Below are 22415 nucleotides of genomic sequence, written 5' to 3' on the forward strand. Positions count from 1 at the left end.
CATTACAAGGGTTCAACCCTGACTTCTTCGAACTACCAAATACTTATAGAATCTAATTCCAAAATATCTTAGATCTAAGCCAAAATTTATTACAAAATGAGATAATATCTTAAATTGTTTTTGATTTACAAAAATAGAACTGGAAAATAGCTATTGTAAACTGATACGAATAATCAGCAAACAATTTAAGGGTTTTGTTTGAAGACTGTTGACTTTAACTGAGTTTTCTGCTTTATGCTCCACTTTCTCAGCTTACTGCTCCTTTTCCTTACTCCTAATAGATCATGTGATAAACTAAAGCTCAACTTAAACTTCATCTGGCTCAATAAGCCATTGACCTCTTTCTCTGCACATCTGGTGTTGACTATGAATGGACCAGCCTACAGTTTCAATTTAAACTGAGCTTTTTGTTTTCTGGAAACAAAATTAACATCATCCATGTTCATCATTTGTCTTATGTACTGAAGTGCAAAAATTCTAATGGGGAGAAACACCAGCAATTTGTATGGTTGAAGCTCGCGGGCCATAAATCCTGAATTCAGTGAAATTCGACTATAAATATTAGTCTCCAACCTTAGTCCACTCACTCAGATGCAAATTCTCTTGATCTCTATTGAAATCTTGGGGACTGCATCACTGTTTAACAAACATGTAGCTATATACAAGAATTTGATTAACAAAATCATTGAAAGAAAACTCTTCAGAGGTTTTCCTCACCAAAGATGTCCAATGGATCACTGACAGAGGTTTACTTTCAGTATCCAACTTTTGTAAAGGAAAGTTGAATCTTTCAAACCGATGATATAGAAACCAAAACTGACTGATGCTTAAATGATCCTTTTGCGCTGAACTTTAAGAATTGATCATGAATAATATCAAAAAGAAACTAACTATAGTTGAACATAATTGAAGGTTTTTTACCAGAAGAAAATACTGATAGAAAGCCCAAAATGACTTCATCAACCCACTGATCACTGGGATTTCCTAACAGACAAGACACTAAGGAAATAACTTGCCTAGACATCTTATGAAACATTGTAGAGGGATAAGGTGGGTAGTTCTAGGTAATTATGAGTTTTCTGGTAAAAATTAATCAAATATGTGAGCTCTCAGTGGGAAACAAAGTTTCTGATAGATTTCCATTAGAGCATAAGAAGAAAAAGGGCGTAAAGTGTCCTGAGGATTTAGCTATAGGTCTTGGAAAATTGACATAATTGTAATATGGAAAAGAGTTTCATTGTTCTGAGCAATTATAACTCTTTGACTAGGAAGATATCGAGCTCCATACTAGGCTACGAATTCTAGGAAATGATGAGTTTGAGGGAAGCAAAATTGGGGTAGTAGGGATTCCCAAAAATAGAACTCATGACTAGCGTCTTCGAACTTTTGAAATGTCCAATTGTGAAGTTCATACAGATCGAACTCACAATTGGTCTCTACAATCTTAAACTGAGTGTCAACCAGTGGGAGTTCATCTAGATTAATGACAGGGGGCAGCAAAGGATTATCTACAGAGACTTTCGATTTTCCTTTATGGGAAGCCATTAGGAAAACAAAATTATTGAGAAAATCGAGATAGAGTTACCCGAAAATATGGCGGTTGGAGATCGTTGTCTGCTAATTTTGCATGCAGTGCAATGGCGTTCTGTGAATTGCAATGACAGGCAAAATTGGCAGAATTAGCAATTCAAAAAGGATAATTATGTTTATTAGGAGCGAATAATGGTTTCTTTGTTAGTTTAACCGTTATTGTCGCGGGGTATTTAATGCAAATGAACGTTGGCAGGAGATTAAATGAACAACGGTTATGTTCTAGTTTAGCGGGAGGGATAGCAATGGTTGAATACAGCGGAATGCTGGTAGGCGGCGAAAATAGCGGAATATCGGATGGCGGGAGAAATGGATGGCAGAAGAGTGGTTTGCAGGGGGGTCGGAGTAGTAAGCGGTATTGAGTGGAGGGGGACTGCCACGTAGAAAAAGACGGATTTCAGAAATCCGCTTTGCGGAACCCCCCCCCCCCCCCCCCCTTCATTATCGTTTGGGTATGCGAGGGGTCTCGCTATTAGCCGGGGGTCGTTAATTCGTGCGAGCCCAATCTCCGTCGTTGATTGTTGCGTCTTAGTTAAATATTGACGGCCGGCAGTCAAATCAAACAGATTTATTATATAAAAATATTAAATACAATAAATTATGATGGGCGGCATTTAAACATGCATGCCATTTATTGAGATTTTTTATTTTTATTTCTTTTTTATCCCTTTTATTTCTTTCTTTTACTTTTTTTTATTCCTTTTTCTTTCATTCTTTTATTTCTTTTTCTATTTTTCTCTCTATTTTTTTATATTTATTTTTTTTCATAGATGATTATTCTCGTAAAACTTGGATATTCTTTATGAAGAAGAAGGATGAGGTCTTCTCCAAGTTCATGGAGTATAAGGCCTTGGTAGAAAACCAAATAGGGAAGAAAATCAAAGCATTGAGGAGTGACAATGGTGGAGAATATATCTCCAATGCCTTCAAGGATTTGTTTGCTAAGGAGGACATTAGGAGAGAGTTGATAGCACCCCATAACCCTCAACAGAATGGGGTGGCTGAGAGGAAGAACCGCGATATTGTTGGAGCAGCCAAAGCCATGTTGCATGATCAGGGACTGTCTATGTTCTTGTGGGCAGAGGCATGCAACATTGCAGTATTTTTGTAGAACAAGAGTCCACACAGGGTTCTTGGATGAGTTACACTGGAGGAGGCTTTCACAGGCAAGAAGCCTGATGTTTCACACTTCTGTATCTTTGGCACAAAAGTTTATTGCCATGTGTCCAAAGATAACAAGAAGAAGTTGGATCCCATAGTAGAAAAGGGTATTTTCGTGGGATATAGTGAGACAGCTCAAGCATACAAGGTGTATCTACCAGGACTCAAGAAAATAGTTCTCAAGCGAGATGTGAGGTTTGAGGAGTTAAGAGCTCTAAGGGGGTCCTTAGAGCGAGAGTGGGTTGGACTACCTGAGATGGAGGAGCTACTCGCTCCTGAGTGTTGAATATGTAACTAGGTTCAGTCTTCATAATGACATGTGTAATCGTGATTTTATGTAATTGATGTAAAGAAGAAAAATAAAATTATTTTGTAATGCTTGAGTCATGGGTTTCATGAAATAGGTGAAGCTCCCATTGTGAGCAATTAGGTTTGGTCATCAAGTCATAAAGTGTTAAAATTGGCAACTAGGGACAAACTCCATGTGGATCATATTATTTATGGTAGCTAATATTTTTCTTGGATCCCTCTCATCGAGAGGTGTAGGATTGATCTAAAGATCATCCGATTCTGATAAGTATTCATGGAGATATGAATTTATTTGTGTTATGGGACAATTCGTCAAGGTCGGCCAGCAACTAAATAACACCCACATGTGCTCAACGTTTTAGTATAAAAAGAGGTGACTTGATTGTCATTTCTACACACACTTCACTCTTGATTTCTCTCCACTTGTTCTGGGTTTTAGTGGTAGAGAAATCTAAGAGAGGAAGCCCTAAACGCAAAAGTTAAGAAGCCCTAGCACAAGCCCTAGACGCAGTCAAGAAGGAGGGTTACTCGCTGCCCTATACGCTGGTCTCTACAAGCCCTAGACGCAGTAGGGAAGGAGCCCTAGCATGAAGTTCAAAACGTAGTCCTAGATGATCTACGCATGACCTAGAAGAGATGCCCTAGCTCCTAATGCAGTTATGGAGTAAGGCCTAAGTGTTGTCCACAAGGGGTCATGACAAGAAGGGTTAGGTGCCCTAGGTAATGAGGGAAGTTCAGCAATTCCTTACGTTGTCCTAACACTAAATCCTAGCTGCAATTAAGAAGGCAGAGGAGATTATAGGACAACGTGATGTGGAGGAGAACAAGAGGCAACTACAGCAAGGAAAAGAAGGCAGTGTGGAGCCTTCTAAGGGTTGGATGCCATTGCAAGAAGGCCGAGTATGTTCAGGGCTAAACGCAAGTCAAAGACAAGTCAGTTGGGCAGCAAACGAGGTAAGGAGTTATGTTTTGGAGAAGGTTGTAGGTGACAGCAAGGACTGTGGTAGGCCGCAGGCCTAACCACCTCAAAACAAGGACAGTGTGAAAGGGTTTAGGGTTGTACAGTGCTCAGAACAACAACTCGAATGGAGAGAAGCCTTACTAGCCTAGGCCGCAGAAATTAAGGGCTGATTTGAGTGTGATGTGTGGGCCATAAAGCTACAGCAAGGCTATGTGGTAGGCCGCAAGCCATACCATCACAGCAAGGGATAGCATGGAGACTAAGGGCTGCCTAGGTGACTGTTTGAGGGTTGTGGCAGCAACCTGAAGTGCCCTAACCAGTCTATATCACAACAACAGCAATAGCATGGTGCATTGGGACAACAGCAAGGTACAGCAAGGCTACAATGGGATAGCAGCAAGGTACAACATGCCACATGGGACAGCAGCAAGCACGGTGCTGCAAATAGGACAGCAAGCTATGACATGGTACAGCAATGTCACAATGGGACAGCATGGCAAGCATGGTGCTGCAAGCACATTAGGACAGCATGGAAAGCATGGTGCAGCAATGGCACATGGGTGCAGCATGGTGAGGTGCAGCATGATGATGAGGAGCAGCACAATGATAGGTGCAGCATGGTGATGGAGTCACCTGGGAGAATCAGTTGAAGCAGCTTGTCTTCAACTGAGTTCAACTACCTCATGTATCATCTTCTTAGAGATGATCTATGCTCTTATTTAGATAAGTCAAAGTGTTGACTTCTATTGTATATGTACTCTCTCTCTCTCTGCTGAACTATTGAAGAACATATAAGAAGAATTGATCAAGGGTTTCCCCACATTGGGGTTTGTCCCTGGCTAGCGCCACATCTTGTGTCCTCTTGTCTTGGCTTGCCTTCTGCAATCTATGTTTATGTTCTATCTGCAATTTAGTTTAATGCTGATGTGATTGCTAATCAAGAAAAGATATTGAGCTAACTGTGAAAATTGAAATAAATTGCTCTAAGCATAGAACATACCTAAAATCAACATAAAGTCTATTGGGTTAATGCTATGTTGCAGGAAACGTGGGGGGGGGGGCATTTCTGGCTGGAAACCGGTACGAAACGCGGAAACACGTTTGGTACGGCCAAGAAACGCGTTTTCAGCCGTACTGCCACGTTTCCCAAAACGGAAACGTGGCAGTACGACCGGAAACGCATTTCCCGGCCATACAAGCCACGTTTCCCAGTTGTAATGTGTTTTTTTTTTAATTTTTTTTTAATTTTTTTTAGGTTTCCAGTAAATTCTAGAAGCCTATTCTAAACTTATAAAAGAGAAGTTTGTCTCATTCTCTCATCACACTATTCAGCAAGTCGTTTCTCTTGGAGACTGGCAGTTGTTTCAGCTAGGGTGTTTTGAGCAGTGAGCAAAGTAGATTTCAGCAACAGGAGAAAGAGATTTCAGCAGCAAGAGAAAGAGATTTCAGCAGGAGATTTCAGTAGCAGCAGATTTGGCTCAGCTACAGCCATATTTCTCTTCTCTTTTCTGACATTTCGAGGTAGTTTCAGCCACAGAAAATTAATTTGGGTAAGCCACATTCATTTTGTTAGTTTTTTCTTACTATTTCTTCAATTTTTCTAGGGTTTATGCAGCCAAAAAATATGAAAAACGTTTTTTATTTATAGATTTGTTTTTGCAGATTTGGCTCAGCTACAGCCATATTTCTCCTCTTTTCTGGCATTTTAGAGTAGTTTCAGCCACGGAAAATTAATTTGGGTAAGCCACATTCATTTCTTAGTTTTTTCTTACTATTTCTTCAATTTTTCTAGGGTTTATACAGCCAAAAATATGAAAAACGTTTTTATTATTTAACTTTTTTATTTACAGATTTGTTTTTTTAATTTATTTTTGCAGCGATGGCTTCCAGCCAAAGTGCAGCTGCAAGTTCAAGCCCTAGGGCCAACCTAAGGGTTGAATATTATCCTCTTTGGAGGCATGTGACGAAGCTTCAAAGATGTGGAGGTGGTGGCTCATGGGAATGGCAATGCAATCTTTGCAATAATACATACAAGGGCTCCTACCCAAGAGTGAAGGCACATCTATTGCATGGAGGAGGACAAGGGATTTCAGGTTGCACAAAAACATCAGATCCGTTGGCAAGGAGGGCATATCAAAGAGAGCAAGATGAGGCGAATGGTACTAAGAGAAGGCATGATGACCTTACTCAAGCTCCATCTAACATTGAGCCAAGGATTGTAGCTGAAGCAAGAAAGAGGAGAGCTGGTCACACTCAACAACATGAACAACCAGCACCCAAAAATACCAGAGGCCCAGGGGCATCCCCTTCAGTTCAGGATAGCAGAATTGCTAGATTGGTGAATGTGCAAGCAAGAGAAGAAACTGATTCCAGAGTGGCTAGGTGCATTTATGCATGTGGTATCCCATTCAATGTTGTTCGCTCTCCTTACTGGCAAGATATGATAAGGGCAGTTAACAAAGCTCCTCAAGGGTACAAGGGGCCCAACTATGAGAAATTCAGAACCCAGCTTCTCAAAAATGAGAAGGACCTTGTGGAGGACATTTTAGCTCCAATTCGTTCTTCCTGGAGTAGCTCTGGGGTTACCATAGTCTCAGATGGTTGGACAGATATAAAGCGCAGACCATTGATAAATATCATTGCCACTTCCCCCAAAGGAGCAATGTTTATCAAGGCAGAAGACTGCTCAAGAGAGGTGAAAGATGCACAGTACATTGTTGATGTTATTATAAAAGCTATTGAACAAATAGGGCCTAACAAGGTGGTGCAAGTTATCACGAATAATGCACCAGTTTGCAAAGCTGCAGGTTTAATTATTGAGGGGAGGTATGACCACATCTTTTGGACACCATGCATTGTCCATAATCTGAATCTAATCTTAGAGGAGATCGACAACAAAGTTTCCTGGATAAAGGAACTCACAGGGGAAGCAAGGGAGATTATCAAATTCATCACCAACCACCACCAGTCTCAGGCCATATTTCGAGAGTACTCCAAATTGGAGTTGTTAAAAGTTGCTGAGACAAGACATGCCTCAAACTTCGTGATGTTGCGCCGCCTTGTTGAGGTTAAGCATGCATTAGTTTCTATGGTGGTGAGTCAACTTTGGATTGAGTGGAGACAAGCAGATTCAGGGCAGGGATCTATGGTGCGTAGATTGTGCCTTGATGAGGATTGGTGGAGCAAAGTAGATTTCTTGCTAAAGTTCACAACCCCTGCATTTGAGCTTCTCCGGAGTGCTGACACTGACCAACCTTTCTTGGGAGAGGTATATGATGGCATGGATTCCATGGTTGAGAAAACTATGGAAATCATTTCGCATGAGTCTCCACAACTTTTGTTTGTTGATGATCATTTTGCTGGTTTGATCAAGAAAATCATTGTTGATAGGTGGAACAATTTCAATACTCCATCGCACACTTTAGCACATGCTTTGAACCCCAAATTTTATGATGAGGAGCTTATTGCTAAAAGCAATGGGAAGAGGAAGGCACCCCATAAGGATAGAGACGTGGCTACTAGGGTGAAAAAAGCCCTTATGAGAATATTTCCTTCTCATCTACATAGGGAGGTAAAGGAGGAATTTGCCAGTTTGCTGCAGGAATAGATGATTATGCAGATATATCAGCTTTGGAGGAGAGAAGCACCATGAATCCAGTTAGGTGGTGGATTTGTCATGGAGCAAATGGTGTACATTTGCAAAACCTTGCCATTCGTATTCTTTCACAAGTGGCAAGCTCTTCATCAGCAAAAAGGAATTGGAGAACTTATGGTTTTATTCATTCTATGAAGCGCAATAGGTTGGGCTCACAGAAAGCAGAGGATCTTGTTTATGTGCACTCCAACCTTCGCCTTGCATCTCGTAGGGGTCCAGAATACAACAATGGTCCTTCTAAAGAATGGGATGTGGATGCAGAAAATCCTGATTTGGATCTCTCTCTTGCTGCCCTGAATATTGAGGCCGAATCTGGAAGTGGAATTGGTGCATCATCTTCTTCAGCACTACCATCCACTGTTGAGCATTGTGCTGCTTCTATTTTTGATGAGGATTGTTATGATGAGGATTAGTCTTTTGTGACTTGTCTCTATAGTTCTTGCAGCCTTATAGTCTTTATTGTACTTGCAGCCTCATATACTAATATAAATAAACGCTGATTTTGAAATTTTGCCCTTGGATATATAATAAAGGTTGCTTTTGGATTTTCCTATATTTTTATTTTCATTATGTGATCATTCATGACTCATGAGTAAATGTGATGTAAATTTAATCTTAATGTTTAAATGTAATAAATTATAATGTATCATTAATGCTTTATGATTGCACATATATATAATAATAATTTTTAAATATTTTTAATATCTATATATATATATATACACACATATATATATATATATTCGCGTTTCCCCGTTTCCAAAATTTGGGGAGGTCGCGTTTCGTATCGCTTCCCGTTTCGGAAACTCGTTTCCGTTTCCCCGTTTCGTGCAACTTAGGGTTAATGTCAAGTATTGTAGACCCATTTGGGCATGTTACATATGTATTTGAGTCATTGTAAAAAGTCTAAAGATCCTCCAAGACCAAGTCAAAGCACCTCCAACAAGTCGGCCTTCAATAAAGCAATCAACCATCACTAAAGATCAAGTCGGCCTAGAAGTATTGTCAAGTCAACCTCAAGTCATGGTCAAGAAGCCTATATAAGGAGGTACTTGGCCTCTCTCAAGGACACACACTCACTTGTCACTCGAGCACAAGGAAGAAGAAAGGATGTGAGATAGAGGAGGATGAAAGAAGACAAAAAGATCAAAGTTTGGTATCAGTTTTGGGTTGCTTCTCTCCACACGTGCAAAGATATTTAGGGTCTCCATCTGTTATAGCATCATTCAGCACTCTTGTAGTTTTGATGCTCTGATATGGAATTGGGCAGCCCTTTCCCATTCAGACTTAATCATTTATTAAAAAATAATATTTTCAATTCCATACGCGACTCTGCCCTTTAAAAAGCGCATACACACGCGAGTACCATAATACAAATCCCGCGTACATAATTTAAAATATGAATAAATAAATAAATACTATTTCTCAGGCAGGGTTTACGGGTTTCATCGAAAGCCCACCTACAGGAGCCTGTGGCCTAACTGAATCAACTAATTTTTGGTGGTATTTATACACCTCATGGGAAGGCCTAAATCATAGAAGGAGATAGGATATCGAAATTATAGTCCTTTTGTCCCCAGATCAAGTCTGATTTTCCCTGTGCCTCCTGCACTCCCAGTCATAGGAAACCCTTGTTTCCTTGCAGAGATGTTCATCTTCCATTATATGACATCCTTTTACACATGCTTGAGAGGTGATCTTTGAGATTTGGGCTAGACAAATCCAAAGGAAGGTTTCGTTGGTGCCGTGGTCAGATCAGGTTGTATTCTTCCACTACTATTTGTTGATATCAATAGAGAAACCCTTTATTGTTCCTGATATGCTATGATCTCATGTTTTTATGATTCATGTTTAATATATCATGATTTATATGTTTATGATTGATGATCTAACATGTTTATTATGCACACACTTTGAACTACTTGCTATGTATATGCTTCTCTAAATTGTGTTGCAGGTTTGATCACTTTGGAGGAAGCAAAGGGTTTGGACCCTACGAGATCGACATCAAACGTAGGACCTATGAGTACTCTTCTCAAACCCAACTTTAGTAGTTTACATAGTTTTCTTGCTTGAATGTATGCTTCTTGTTGATAGTCTGCCTTCGATCTGTTGATGTTGTCAACCCTTACCTTAGGGAAGTTTTTCCCGCCAACACCATCTATTGCAGAAAGGTTGAGTTGCAATCACACCAAAGTGTCAAAGATTGGTGTTAAGGTCTAGTTTGAAGGACAAATTCACCAAGAAAGAGGAGTCATAGCGAAGGCAAAGGAAGGTAGATCTCTCCATTATTTTCTCTCTCATGTGATCTAGGGTTTCTAAAGCTAGGACCGAAAGTTGCAAAAATTGCAGTTAAGCCGAAATTGCAGTAAGGAAGGATGAAGTTGTAGTAAAGAGTGTTGTTGAGGTCGAAGTTAAAGTCAAGGAAGAAGCTACTTTGACTTAAAGATTGATTTGGTCTTGGAGGATTCTTGGTCAAGGGTTATTAATTTTAGATAACAATGGTATGTTCTATGCTTAAGCAGAACTTACTTCAATGTTCCTTTAGCAGCCCAATGACAATTTCCAATTATATCCAGTAGCAATCACATTAACTTATAAACATTGACAGTGAATGCAAATAGAACATAAAATCATATGCAGAAGACAAGCCAAGACAAGAGGACACAAAATGTGGTGGATGTTAGGGACAAACCCCAATGTGGGGAACCCTTTGATCAAATCTTCTTATTATTCTTCAATAGTTAAACAGAGAGAGAGTACAAATATCATAAATACAAGCCAAAAATAGATCTACCAAATTAGCAGTCAATGCAACCCTAACCAGAAAGTCAATGGTGGTCAAAGATACCCCAAATTAGCCTCTAATCAACTCGGTCAACAGCAGAATAGTACGACCTCCAAAGAGGGTCAAAGTCAACCCAAAACAGCTTGGTCAACCCAAGCAATCCTTGTAATTTCTGCAGTCAAACCAAAAAGTCAACATGGTCAAATTGTCCCCAATCTCCTCGATTTTTGTGCCAAAGAATGCGACCTAAAAAGATCAAAGTCCTGGCCCAAAAACAAAAGTCAACGCTTGGTCAAAGCACCCAAGTCAACACTAGTCAACGCTACCCTAATCACAGAAATTTCGGCCTCCTGAAATCAGTCTTCCCTCCACACGTACGAAGAAGAGAGAGCCTCCACTGTGTACGAACCAATCAAGGGAGGAGAGAGAAGATGATGTGATGAGATCAGTGAATGTCCAAATGAGAGAAGGGTCACTCCTATTTATACAATTTGTTGAGGGTGAGGAGACACATCTATTGGGCTTCATAAGCTTACATTTGACTGAGGCTGACCTTGACAATTTGTCCATGAGAAAGAATAAATTCAAAATTCCATTTTTGCTTGTCAAAATGAGATGATCTTTATATCAAAATTGTACCTCTCCAAAAGAGGAATCCAATGCAATAATCCTCTCCATCATATGAATTGTCCTAAGGTGGAAATTGGCACTAGTTGCCAATTTTAACACTCCTCAACTAGGGAGAATTCCACCTGCCAATCCATCATCATCCCAACCTATCATCTTGTACCATCCCTGTCATCATTTTCATGTACTGCTTTGCTCTGCTGAACCATGATAAAATAATGAAGAAGTGATCAAGAGTGTGTCACACCACTCTCCACTGACTAAAGTTAGTCCTTGATCCCAGATCAAGTTGTTGAACACCATGCATCCTAGTCATAAGCAGTACGACAGTACACGATGCGTCCATCAGTAGTGCTATGGTCCCTAACCAGCTTTTCCCAACTCAGTGGCCAAATGAGAGGTACTTCCCATGAGTCCCAAATTCTATGGGTAGAATGTGTGTCGGGGCATCAACATGAGAAGGTGAACCACTCATCCTATGCATATGTTAATCGTAGGGGAAGGTGAACCACCCGCCCTACATACATGTGTCCAGGTAGGGGAAGGTGAACCACTCACCCTACACACATGTCAACCATAACGGGGTATCACAGGGGAAAGTGAACCACTCACCCTGTATCCAACGCACCACTAGGAGAAGGTGAACCACTCACCCTACAGTTGCTCATAGCTAGCTCCAAGAAGTACCCCAAGAGCTCCCAGAGCTCTATGTCCAACTCATACGGGACCCTCATAGGAGGGTCGTTCCACGACTCCAAGTCTCTCTTGGAAGGTTAAGAATTTGACCTTCCCGAGAGGCTTCGTGAGAATGTCTACAACCTGCTCATCTGTCCTGATGTGTTGGAGCCTAACTGCTCCCTGTTGTACCATATCCCAGATAAAGTGGTACCTGATATCAATGTGCTTGGAGCAATCATGGAACACGGGATTCTCTGATAGACGAATCCCACTCTGGTTGTCGCAGAAGATCACGGTGGTATCTAGCATGTGCTCAAATAGCTCACTGAAGAGCTTCCTCAACCAAACTGCTTCACAACAGGCCATACTCGCAGCAATGTATTCGGCCTCAACAGTGCTTAGTGCAACCAATTTCTGCTTCCTACTCATCCAAGATATAGAGGCAAATCCCAAAGAGAAGCAACACCCAGACGTGCTCTTACGATCCACCCCACTGCCAGCCTAGTCAACATTTGTGTATCCATGTAGGCTCAAATCTTCGGCAGTGTATCTCAGTCCATAGTGAATTGTGCCCCGGAGATCTCTCAAGAGATTCTTGGCAGCAATCCAATGTATGTGATGAGGCTTGACCATATATTGACTCAACGTATACATAGCGAAGCATATGTCAGGACGAGAGTTGACCAAGAACATCAGTGCCCCCACAAGTTGACAATACTCGGTAGGGTTCACCAATCTGGGCCCAACAACACTTCCACATAGCTTCTTAAAGTTGAGTTCCATCAGAGTAGTCACAGACTTGCAGTCCACCATCCCACATCTCTCAAGTAGCTTCACAATATATTTTGCTTGAGAAAGGAAAATCTCACTTGGCTTTTGCGAGACCTCTAACCCTAGGAAGTAATGCATTATTCCTAGGTCCTTCATCTCGAACTCGGAAGCCAACTCCCTCCTGCATTGATGGATGAGAGGGTCATCACTTGTCAGAAAGAGATCATCCACATAAAGGACCAGAATGAGAGGTTTGTCCTTTTCAATCTTGAAGTATAGATTCGAGTCAACATCGCTTCTCATAAATCCCAACTTCATAAGATAGTTATCAATCCTTTCATACCGAACCCTAAGAGCTTACTTCAACCCATAGAGGACTTTCTTCAACCTGCATACATGTGTCTCATGATCTTGAACCTCGAACCCCTCAGGTTGTTCCACATACACTTCCTCCTTAAGCAAGCAATGCAAGAAGGCAGTTTTGACGTCCATCTAGTGTATGTTCCATCCTTGCGAGGCAACAAGGGCTATGATCGAACAGATGGTGGTATATTAGGCAATTGGTGCAAATATCGCATCATAATCTACTCCTTTTTTAGAGAAGCCTCAAGCTACAAAACTAGCCTTGAATTTCTCAGCACTCCTATCAGCTTCATGTTTGATCTTGTAGAGCCATTTCGAAGTGACCACAGACTTGTCACTTGTCCTTGGGTCTAGGAACCAGATCCCAAACATCATTCTTCATGATCGACTCATACTCCTCGTTCATTGCATCCTTCCAAACTGTTGCTTCACAGCTTCTTCGAATGTACAAGGCTCATATTGTACAATGGTACTCATGGCAGCTAAGTACCCTTGGTACCTATTCGCCTTCTTGATTTCACAAAATGTCTCCCTTGGTGCAATGTGTTTTTGGGCATCTTCAAGAGTATCTTTGAGCCACAAAGGACTTGTTCTTGAAGTAGTGGGCTCACTAAGAGGTGGATCAATGGGATCCATTGGACCTTCAACATCGGGCATCGATTCATCAGACGGAGGTTCATCCTACTTTTCTACATCAGGATCATCATTGTCCTTCCTAGGAATAGGGAGATCTCGAATCTTTCTACGAGAAAAATCTTCATTGAAAGTGACATCATGACTTAATTCCACTTCCCTTTGACTAGGCACATAGATTCTATATGCCTCCGAAGTTTCACTGTAGCCTACAAACATTCCTTTCTTCCCAGATGCATCTAGTTTGTTTCTTTCTCTTTCAGCACATGAAAGTATATAGGACAACCAAAAATTCTAAAATGAGAAACATCAAGTCTCTTACCGATGAATACTTCTTCGAGTGTCTTGAAGTCCAAAGCTTGATGAGAGCATCAATTTTGAACATACACAACAGCGTTGGTAGCTTCTCCCCATAGGAACTTCAGAAGACCTTGATCATGAAGCATAACCTGGGTTCGGCAACACCATTTTGTTCAGGAGTATATGCAGTTGTAGTCTCCCTCTTAATGCCAGCTACTCTACAATAGTCTTTGAATTCATTTGACTCATATTCGATCCCATTATCAGTCCTCAGTGTTTTGATCTTCTTCCCTATTTGATGCTCAACCAAGGCTTTGAAGGAACAAAACCATTTGAATCCTTCATCCTTCTTCTTTGAGAAGTAGATCCATGTTTTGCAAGAGAAGTCACCCACAAAATAGCATCATACAAATATCCACCCAAAGATGTCACGATCAACATACCTGATAGATCAGAATGGACCAATTGAAGAATATTGATGGTTCGAGTCTCACTTAAGGGGAATGGTCTGCTCGTATGTTGTCCAACTTCACATCCCTGACAAACACCTTCCCGATTTAAGTTGAATTCGGGTATCTTTGTGAACATCTTCCTTACATCGGGTAAGGCTTTGAAATGAAGGTGAGCAAATCTTCGATGCCATAATTCGGATTGAAGAGAAGTATCACAAGTCATTGCTCCCAACGGACTTCCTCCAACCTGATAAAGACCTTCAACCCTGAATCCTAGAGTGAATGCATCTCTTGGATTCCTTTGCCAAAGACGAACCTTCCCATCAATGAATGTCACCTTAAAACCTTTGTCTTCAATCACAGAAATAGAAACCAAGTTCTTTTTCAAATTGGTTACATATAGCACTTCTTGTAAGTGGAGGGGTTGACCTTGATTTAAGTAGAAAGTAATGGTCCCAATTCCTTTCATGGGATAAGTGGCATTATCCCCAAGTATAATCTCCATATTTGTCTTCTTTTCAACCAAGTTTGAGAGAGCTTCTTTGTACCCAGTGAAGTGCCTTGAGGCACCACTATCAATCAACCAATGGTCCAATGTATCCGGAGGAGAGGCGATGGAGAGGGCAGAAATAAGATAAAATTCTTTTTGCTTTACAACATTAACTTCATCATACCTGGAGTTTCTCGACTTCTTGGGAGGACGACCACCTCCATTTCGAGCAACAAGAGCATTCATCTTTCCTTTGTTATTGAACCTTTTGTTCCTTTGATTGCCATTGCCCTTAAAGTTATTATATTATTTTCATCATCTCTTGGAGTATCCTTCTTGTGAGGACATTCTCTAGCGAAGTGGCCAAACTTGTTACAACTGAAGCACCTTTTTTTTCTTCCTTCTTTGAATCTCGGCTTGAACCCTTGTCCTTGATTCCTTGGACCAGCATTGTTCCTTCGCTTAGAATGAGCAGAGAAGGCATTAGGATTGTTTCCATTTGAGGGCTTGTCTCTTTCCATCATCCTTATTTCTTCTTGAGTGCATTTGGCCAATAGTTCATCAAATCCTAGAATCTTGTCATTGTTGAGAATGGTAGTGTTGAACACATCCCAATCTCTTGTGAGGTCCTCAAGTGGAATAAGTGAGAGTTCCCAGTCACCAGTGATTTCACCAATAGATAGGAGATCATTCTTGATCTCAGTAATCCTCATGAAGTAGGATTGGATGGATTCTCGCTCTATCCATCTTGATATCTTTCAACTTGTTCTTGAGAAAAAGAAATTGATTTGCATTGTTTACTTTGAACATCCCAACCAGCTTTTCATACATCTCCTTAGATGTTTCCAAATCATAAATATAGGCAACCAAAGGCTCATGAATGGAATCAACAATAATCTTCTTAGCTTTTACCTCAGCTTCCTTGTACTTGGTTTGTGCAACAGCAAATGCATTTGAAGGAGGCTCTGCTATTCTTCCTTTGACATAATCCATGGCATCATTCTCTTCCAAAGTCAAATCTAAAGTCATCTTCCATGCATGATAGTCAGACTTCTCCTTAAGCTTGACCTCGGATTTGAAGAAAGATGTAGTCATCATTGGGACTAGTTCCAAGTTCTTGTTCAACAGTTTCCCTTAGTGATTCCTTTGCTTCACTCTTGGGCATTGTCTTCACCTGACCTCTGGTACCATGTTGATTTTAGATAACAATGGTATGTTCTATGCTTAAGCACAATTTACTTCAATGTTCCTTTAGCAACCCAATGACAATTTCCGATTATATCCAGTAGCAATCACATTAACTTATAAACATTAAGAGTAAATGCAAATAGAACATAATCATATGCATAAGACAAGAGGACACCAAATGTGGCGGATGCCAAGGACAAACCCCAATGTGGGGAACCCTTTGATCAAATATTCTTATTATTCTTCAATAATTTAGCAGAGAGAGAGAGTACAAATATCATAAATACAAGCCCAAAACAGATCTACCAAATCAGTAGTCAACACAGCCCTAACCAGAAAGTCAACGGTGGTCAAAGCTGCCCCAAATCAACCTCTAATCAACTCGGTCAACAGCAAAATAGTACAGCCTCCAAAGAGGGTCAAAGTCAACCCAAAACAACTCGGTCAACCCAAACAATCCTTGTTGTAATTTCTCTGGTCAAATGAGAAATTCAACGTTGCAATCAAGTGGTCAAACTGTCCCCAATCTCCTTGATTTGTGTGCCAAAGAATGTGGCCTAAAAAGATCAAAGTTCTAGCCCAAAAACAAAAGTCAATGCTTGGTCAAAAAAGTTAAGAACCCAAGTCAACGCTAGTCAACGCTGCCCTAATCACTGAAATTTCGACCACCTAAATCAGTCTTCCTTCCACACGTACAAAGAAGAGAGAGCCTCCAATGTGCATGAACCAATCAAGAGAGGAGAGAGAAGATGATGTGATGAGATCAGTGAGTGTCCAAATGAAAGAAGGGTCACTCCTATTTATACAATTTGTTGAGGGTGAGGAGACACATCTATTGGGCTTCATGAGCCTACATCTGACTAAGGCTGACCTTCACAATTAGTCCATGTGAAATAATAAATTCAAAACTCCATTTATGATTGTCAGAATGAGATGATCTTTATATCAAAATTGTACCTCTATAAAAGAGGAATCCAATGCAATAATCATCTCCAACATATGAGTTGTCCTAAAGGGGATGTTGGCCCTAGTTGCCAATTTTAACAAGGGTCTGGGACTTGGAATTCTTCAATTGAAGATTCTATAAGAAGAAGAATTTGTTTGGGTTTCCCTCTCAAGATTGGAGAGGTTTTGGCCCTGGATGATCCCCTATCTTGTGTTCTTTGTCTCATTGTTCTTTATGATTATGGTAGTTGTTGCATGAAGAAGAGCACATAATAATAATCAAGTTAAGAAGAACATAATCAAGAAAAGTAAAACGACTTCACAAGCAGTTATCATTACTAGAGAAATCACTTCTTGACTCTGCCCTAGATTTCTCAACAAGGAGGAACCTCAGCCAAGATCACAGATTGAGTCTCAGCCAAGTGGCAAGAGGGCCGCACAATAGGATCCATAGCAGGATGATGAGGAGAAGAGATTGGGACGAGAGCATGAAGCCACTCAATTAGAGACTCCTAACACAGGGAGGAAGGAAACCATGAGGGTTGATAGGTTGATTCATGAGGCCTAGGAGCAAGTTGAAGCTCCTAGCACCATGTTCAGGCAGAGCAAGCAACCACAAAGTTACACAAGATATATGTCACTGATGATAGATGTGGTGGACACTTAGCCTTCTAGTTATAAGGAGGCAACTTCTGGACACTTAGCCTTCTAGTTATAAGGAGGCAACTTCTCAGCAGGTTTGGCAAGATGTCGTGGTGGTGGAATATTCCTCCATCATGAAGAAAGATGTCTAGGAGATTGTGCCACAACCTGAGGGAAAATCAATAATAGGCTCATGCTAGGTGTACAAAGTGAATCATGGAGCAGACAGGAGTGTGGAGAAGTACAAGGTCAGGTTTGTGGCCAAGGGCTTCTCAGAGATTAAGGGCATAAACTATGATGAGACCTAGACTATGATGAGACCTTTGCCCTAGCCGCACATTATTCATCCATCAAGACTATTCTGGCACTTGCAGCACAAATGGAGTAGAAGATCCACTAGATGAACGTGAAGACAGCATTCCTCAATGGAGTGGTTGACAAGGAGATTTATATGGAACAGCCAAACAGGTTTGAGCAATTCAAAAAAAACACACATGTATGCAGGCTGAAGAGAGCTCTTTATGGACTCAAGCAAGCTCTAAGAGCATGGTACACTCGTATTGACAACTAACTTTGAGGATTGGGCTTCACTAAGAGTAAGTCAAATGCCAACCTGTACTACAACATGGATGGAGGGCTTCCGCTCATTCTAGTGCTCTATGTTGATGACCTTATATTGACTGGAGCAGACAACTTGATCCAGGATTGCAAGGAGGACCTCGCAAGGGAGTTTGAGATGAAGGATATGGGGCTTATGCATTATTTCCTTGACTTGGAGATTTGGCAGGGTGATGGTGAGATCTTCGTGGGAGAGGGAAGTACACTACAGAGATTTCATATGAAGGATTGCAGGCCCATGGCCACGCCTCTAGTCACAAACTGGAGGAAGGTGGATGCTAATAGAGCAAAGCGAATAGATGCTATAATATAAAGGCAGCTCATCGAGCCGTTGATGTACTTGGTCAATACACGACTTGATATTTGTTTTGTAGTCAACTAGCTGACTCAGTTCATGATGGAACCAACCAGAGTTCACTAGATTTTTGCGAAGCATGTTCTAAGGTATCTCAAAGGCACAACAGATTATAGATTATGGTATAAGAAGGTTGATGGAGTGAGGCTTAACGGCTTCACAGATACAAATTGGGTAAAGAGCTCCACAGATCGGAAGAGTACTTCAAGTGGCGTCTTCAACATTGGGTCAACAGTTGTTTCCTAGTATAGCAAGAAGCAAAGACCAATTGCGCTCAGTTCAGCAGAGGCCAAGTACATGGCTGCCAATTTGACAACATGTGAGGCTATTTGGATGAGGAAGTTGCTTGCGAGACTTTTCAAACAGGGGATGGAGCCTACTATGATACATTGTGATAATCAGGGTTGCATCAAGCTCTCTGAGAACCCAATGTTTCATCATCAAGATCAAGTATCATCGTCCCAGAGATTGTGTGCAGAAAGAGATAATTCATTTCAAAGATAAGTTGGGAGTTGTACAAAATCCCTTCCTCGCTAAGAGGGAGTGTTGAAAATAGTAGTGAAGAAGGTCTTCTTGACTTGTGCCTTAGTCAAGAAAGACTTCAATTTGTTTTACTTTTGTCAAGTACGAGTTCATGAAGTGGACGTGTTGAACTAGGAGTTGACTTAGTAAACAAGTCGAACTCAACTTATGGTTCTAAAATTGTATTTTCCAGATATGGCATGATTGAATTGCAAAAAAGGAGGATGAAGGCACCTTCGTAAATTATTGTTGAGCACGAGTTTGTGTAAGAAAGAGCTTCTTGCTAGGAGAGCATATAGGGAGAAGCCTATATGCAGTTTGAGAGAAAGAGAATTTCCTTGCTGATGTGTGCTAGGATTTATTGAGAAATTCCTAAATAATAGGGGCTCATATCTGCGATAGGAAATAGGAGATTTCGAGCACTAGAAGATAGGAGCAGAGATTGCGCAAGGAAAGAGGAGCTGGATCAGGGGTTCTTGCAGGGAGTTTCAACTAAGTATTAGTAGTGAGAACAAGCTTATTTTCTATTGAAACAGTTTGCCTTGTAAAGAGATCTATTTGCTCAATTTTTGTCAATAAAATCTACAGCAAGGGGAGGGTTTTCCCAGTTGGGTTCCCTAGAAAAATATTACGTTATTGTGTGACTGTGTTCTTTATCTGTGTTTCTTTTATTCTGCTACTTATCTATCATATAGAAATTCTGTGTCTTGGTTCAACAAAACCAATTTCAAATTTGTCATCACCGCAGTTGCAGAATTTCAAGGAAAATCTACAGATTCCAGTCATATAATTTAGCTTTCTATTTGGGTTCTAAAGATAATGCTCCTTTTGAAAAGGGATTCAAAGGCCTTCCAAAAATCAACAAAGAAAAAAGACTTTTAAAGATATATGCCAAGCCCCCTTGATGATATCCCAAACAGTGAAGATATGGTCAAGCCTGGTATTCCCATCACAAACCTAACTGTCCTCTAGCTCTGAGGTTCTTCCTCTTAAGTTAGTCTGAAAGCCACATGTTGAGCACTGTATCATAGGGCATGGAAAAAGTGTATAAGTCTATAAGAATCGGCAATGTATAAGTCTAAAGAATCTATACCATGTTTGACGAACTCTGCCTGAAAACCTTTCTCATATACAGCTTTGCTTGTGCTCATGATTCTGACTGCTCTTGTTACTCAATTTCCAAGGGAAATTGAGTAACAAGAGGAGGGAGTGGAGAGGGTATGAATTGCAGGCTCTCCACGTAAATTATAAAGGGAAGTGGTATGAGCAAACATGGAATGATATGATCAATGTTAGCCTTTAGGTGGGAGAGTGCCTTGCTTAGAAAGGGCATACCAAAAGGCATATGGATGATTATGTGGAGCTACACCCATCTGTGTAATGCAAATATGTTAACGAAGGTTTTATAGTATCTTGGCCAAGGACCTTAAAGTCAAAAAAAAATGGAATATTGCTAAGATAACCTAAAGATAAGCTGCCATATTTGCTTGAGCTTATGTTGCATTTGGTGCTAGAGCTGGATGTTAGCCCGTGATTCAAATGGATAACCTCACTGTTATTTACATCAATAATAGAAATATCTGAAACAAAGGTAAGGAAATTTCATAAAAGTCCCAATGAGAAAAGTAATACCCTTAAAATAATAATAATAATAATAAAACAATTTCCTAAAATTTTTACAATAACACTTTTGATAAGACCATGCATTGTAACAGAGAAAATGGGGAATTCCAGTCATGGGGTATCAATACCATAAACTATTACCAATAGATTTGTCCAGCGGGCAGTCCACATAAATCAAACCCCGAGAAGGCTCCCATACAGACAGACAGACAATTGAACGTTCTTTGATATCTGAATTCCCATTAAAACGGGATTTAAGTAATCTACCGGAAACTGATCCAACCATCTTTTGACTTCGTATCCATTGTGCCAGAGAAAGACTTTACGATCGAAATTCAAAAAACTAACAGCTGATTATTTGCAAACCGGCTGTTCATGAATTCAAGTACCCAGCAAATTTACCAACCCCAACAACACAGAGCGTAGATTTCAATGATATCAAACCCTAGGTCTCAGTCCCGAAGATTTAGGGTGTCTTCATATATATGGTTATCGGATCGCAAGTATCAGTATTTTATTTTATTTTCCAGTTAGCCGAAAAACAAAGAAAAATGGTGGAAGGTACACGGACAAGGGCAATGTGGAAATTATCCTATTGTGGACTGATAAAGACATCAAATGATCGGGAGAGGTGCAAGATTCAAACTTTATCCCATTTGATTTTTGTATAAACTGAAAGCAAAATTGAATAATTTATGTAAAAGGGTGCAAGGAGCATATGATCTATCCTCTTACCTCCATTGAGAAGAGCCGCAGAGGTGCATTTCCGTGAAAGATTTGCAGAGAGCTCGCAATATTGCCGCTCATAACCTTCAAATACTTCACTCATTCTCCCCGCCTCTTAAAACAGCAAATCCAAAACAAATTCTGGATCAATCGGAGAGCTCAATCGATCGAATCCGCCGATCTCCCCGGGCACACCTGGGAATTCTACTTGGAAACGAATATCCTGCCGTGCTCTGTTCTGTTGGCCTTCTTTTGTGACAAATGGTGGGAAAGTAGAATTAAGGAAAGTGACCATAAACGCGAAAAATACTGCTGTTGCCAGTTGATCAATTGTAATTTAAACTCCTCTTGCAGTTCCTTTACATTTATCTGTTCTCAAACTCTCCACCTCCGAACACATAGAAAACTTTATTTCGAAGTAAAATAAAAATGTTATTTCGAACTTTTATTTATATCTGGTGGGCCGTACAGTCTCCACACTAATCGAGAATCAGTCTTCTTGGCTGGTCGCAATGCCATCCCACGTTAGCTTGCTTGTGTTTAGCTTTGCCTTTTGAGGTCTCCATTTGTTCAATTATTTGGTTGTTTTTGTTTTTCTTGTTTTTAGATTAACTTGTCTACACGTTTTAAAAGGAAAAAATCAAATTTTACTTTTCTGAAAAATCTTACTTTTCTGAAAGTGTGGTAGGAAATCAAATTTTACTCTTCTCAAATGTGGTAGGAAATCAAATTTTATTTTTCTGAATGTTGTAGGGATGTATTTCTTATTCTAGTTTTTTGCTTGTATTATTCATATCAGCTAGTTTTAGATCAAGATGTATATATGTTATTTAAACATTTTGATGATATGATTAATTCGAAAGACAATCTCATTATGAGTATGGTTCACAAAACTCTGAGATCTAAAAATAGTGACATTAATTAATTGAGGTATTTTCATTCTCATTCTGAAGAATGAGCATTTAAATACAAGTAAGATTAATGATATTTTGTTGAATAAGCTAGAATGGTTAATCTA

The 22415-nt window shown here is 40.2% G+C and overlaps 1 protein-coding gene across 1 annotated transcript in view; it reads right to left on the reverse strand.

Moving 5' to 3' along the window:
- Positions 1-21820, reverse strand: part of LOC149180119 (vesicle transport v-SNARE 11-like) — a 103126-nt gene extending 81306 nt beyond the window's left edge. Inside the window, exon 1 of the mRNA XM_089415905.1 lies at positions 21407-21820. Coding sequence (XP_089272031.1) covers positions 21407-21500 — 94 coding nt within the window. The 5' untranslated portion in view covers positions 21501-21820. The remainder of the gene's footprint in view (positions 1-21406) is intronic.
- Positions 21821-22415: the final 595 nt, after the last annotated feature.

Source organism: Pinus tabuliformis, chromosome 3_2, assembly GCF_031772625.1.
Source record: "Pinus tabuliformis cultivar Carrire ecotype Pingquan chromosome 3_2, CPIR1, whole genome shotgun sequence".
Lineage (NCBI taxonomy): Eukaryota > Viridiplantae > Streptophyta > Pinopsida > Pinales > Pinaceae > Pinus > Pinus tabuliformis.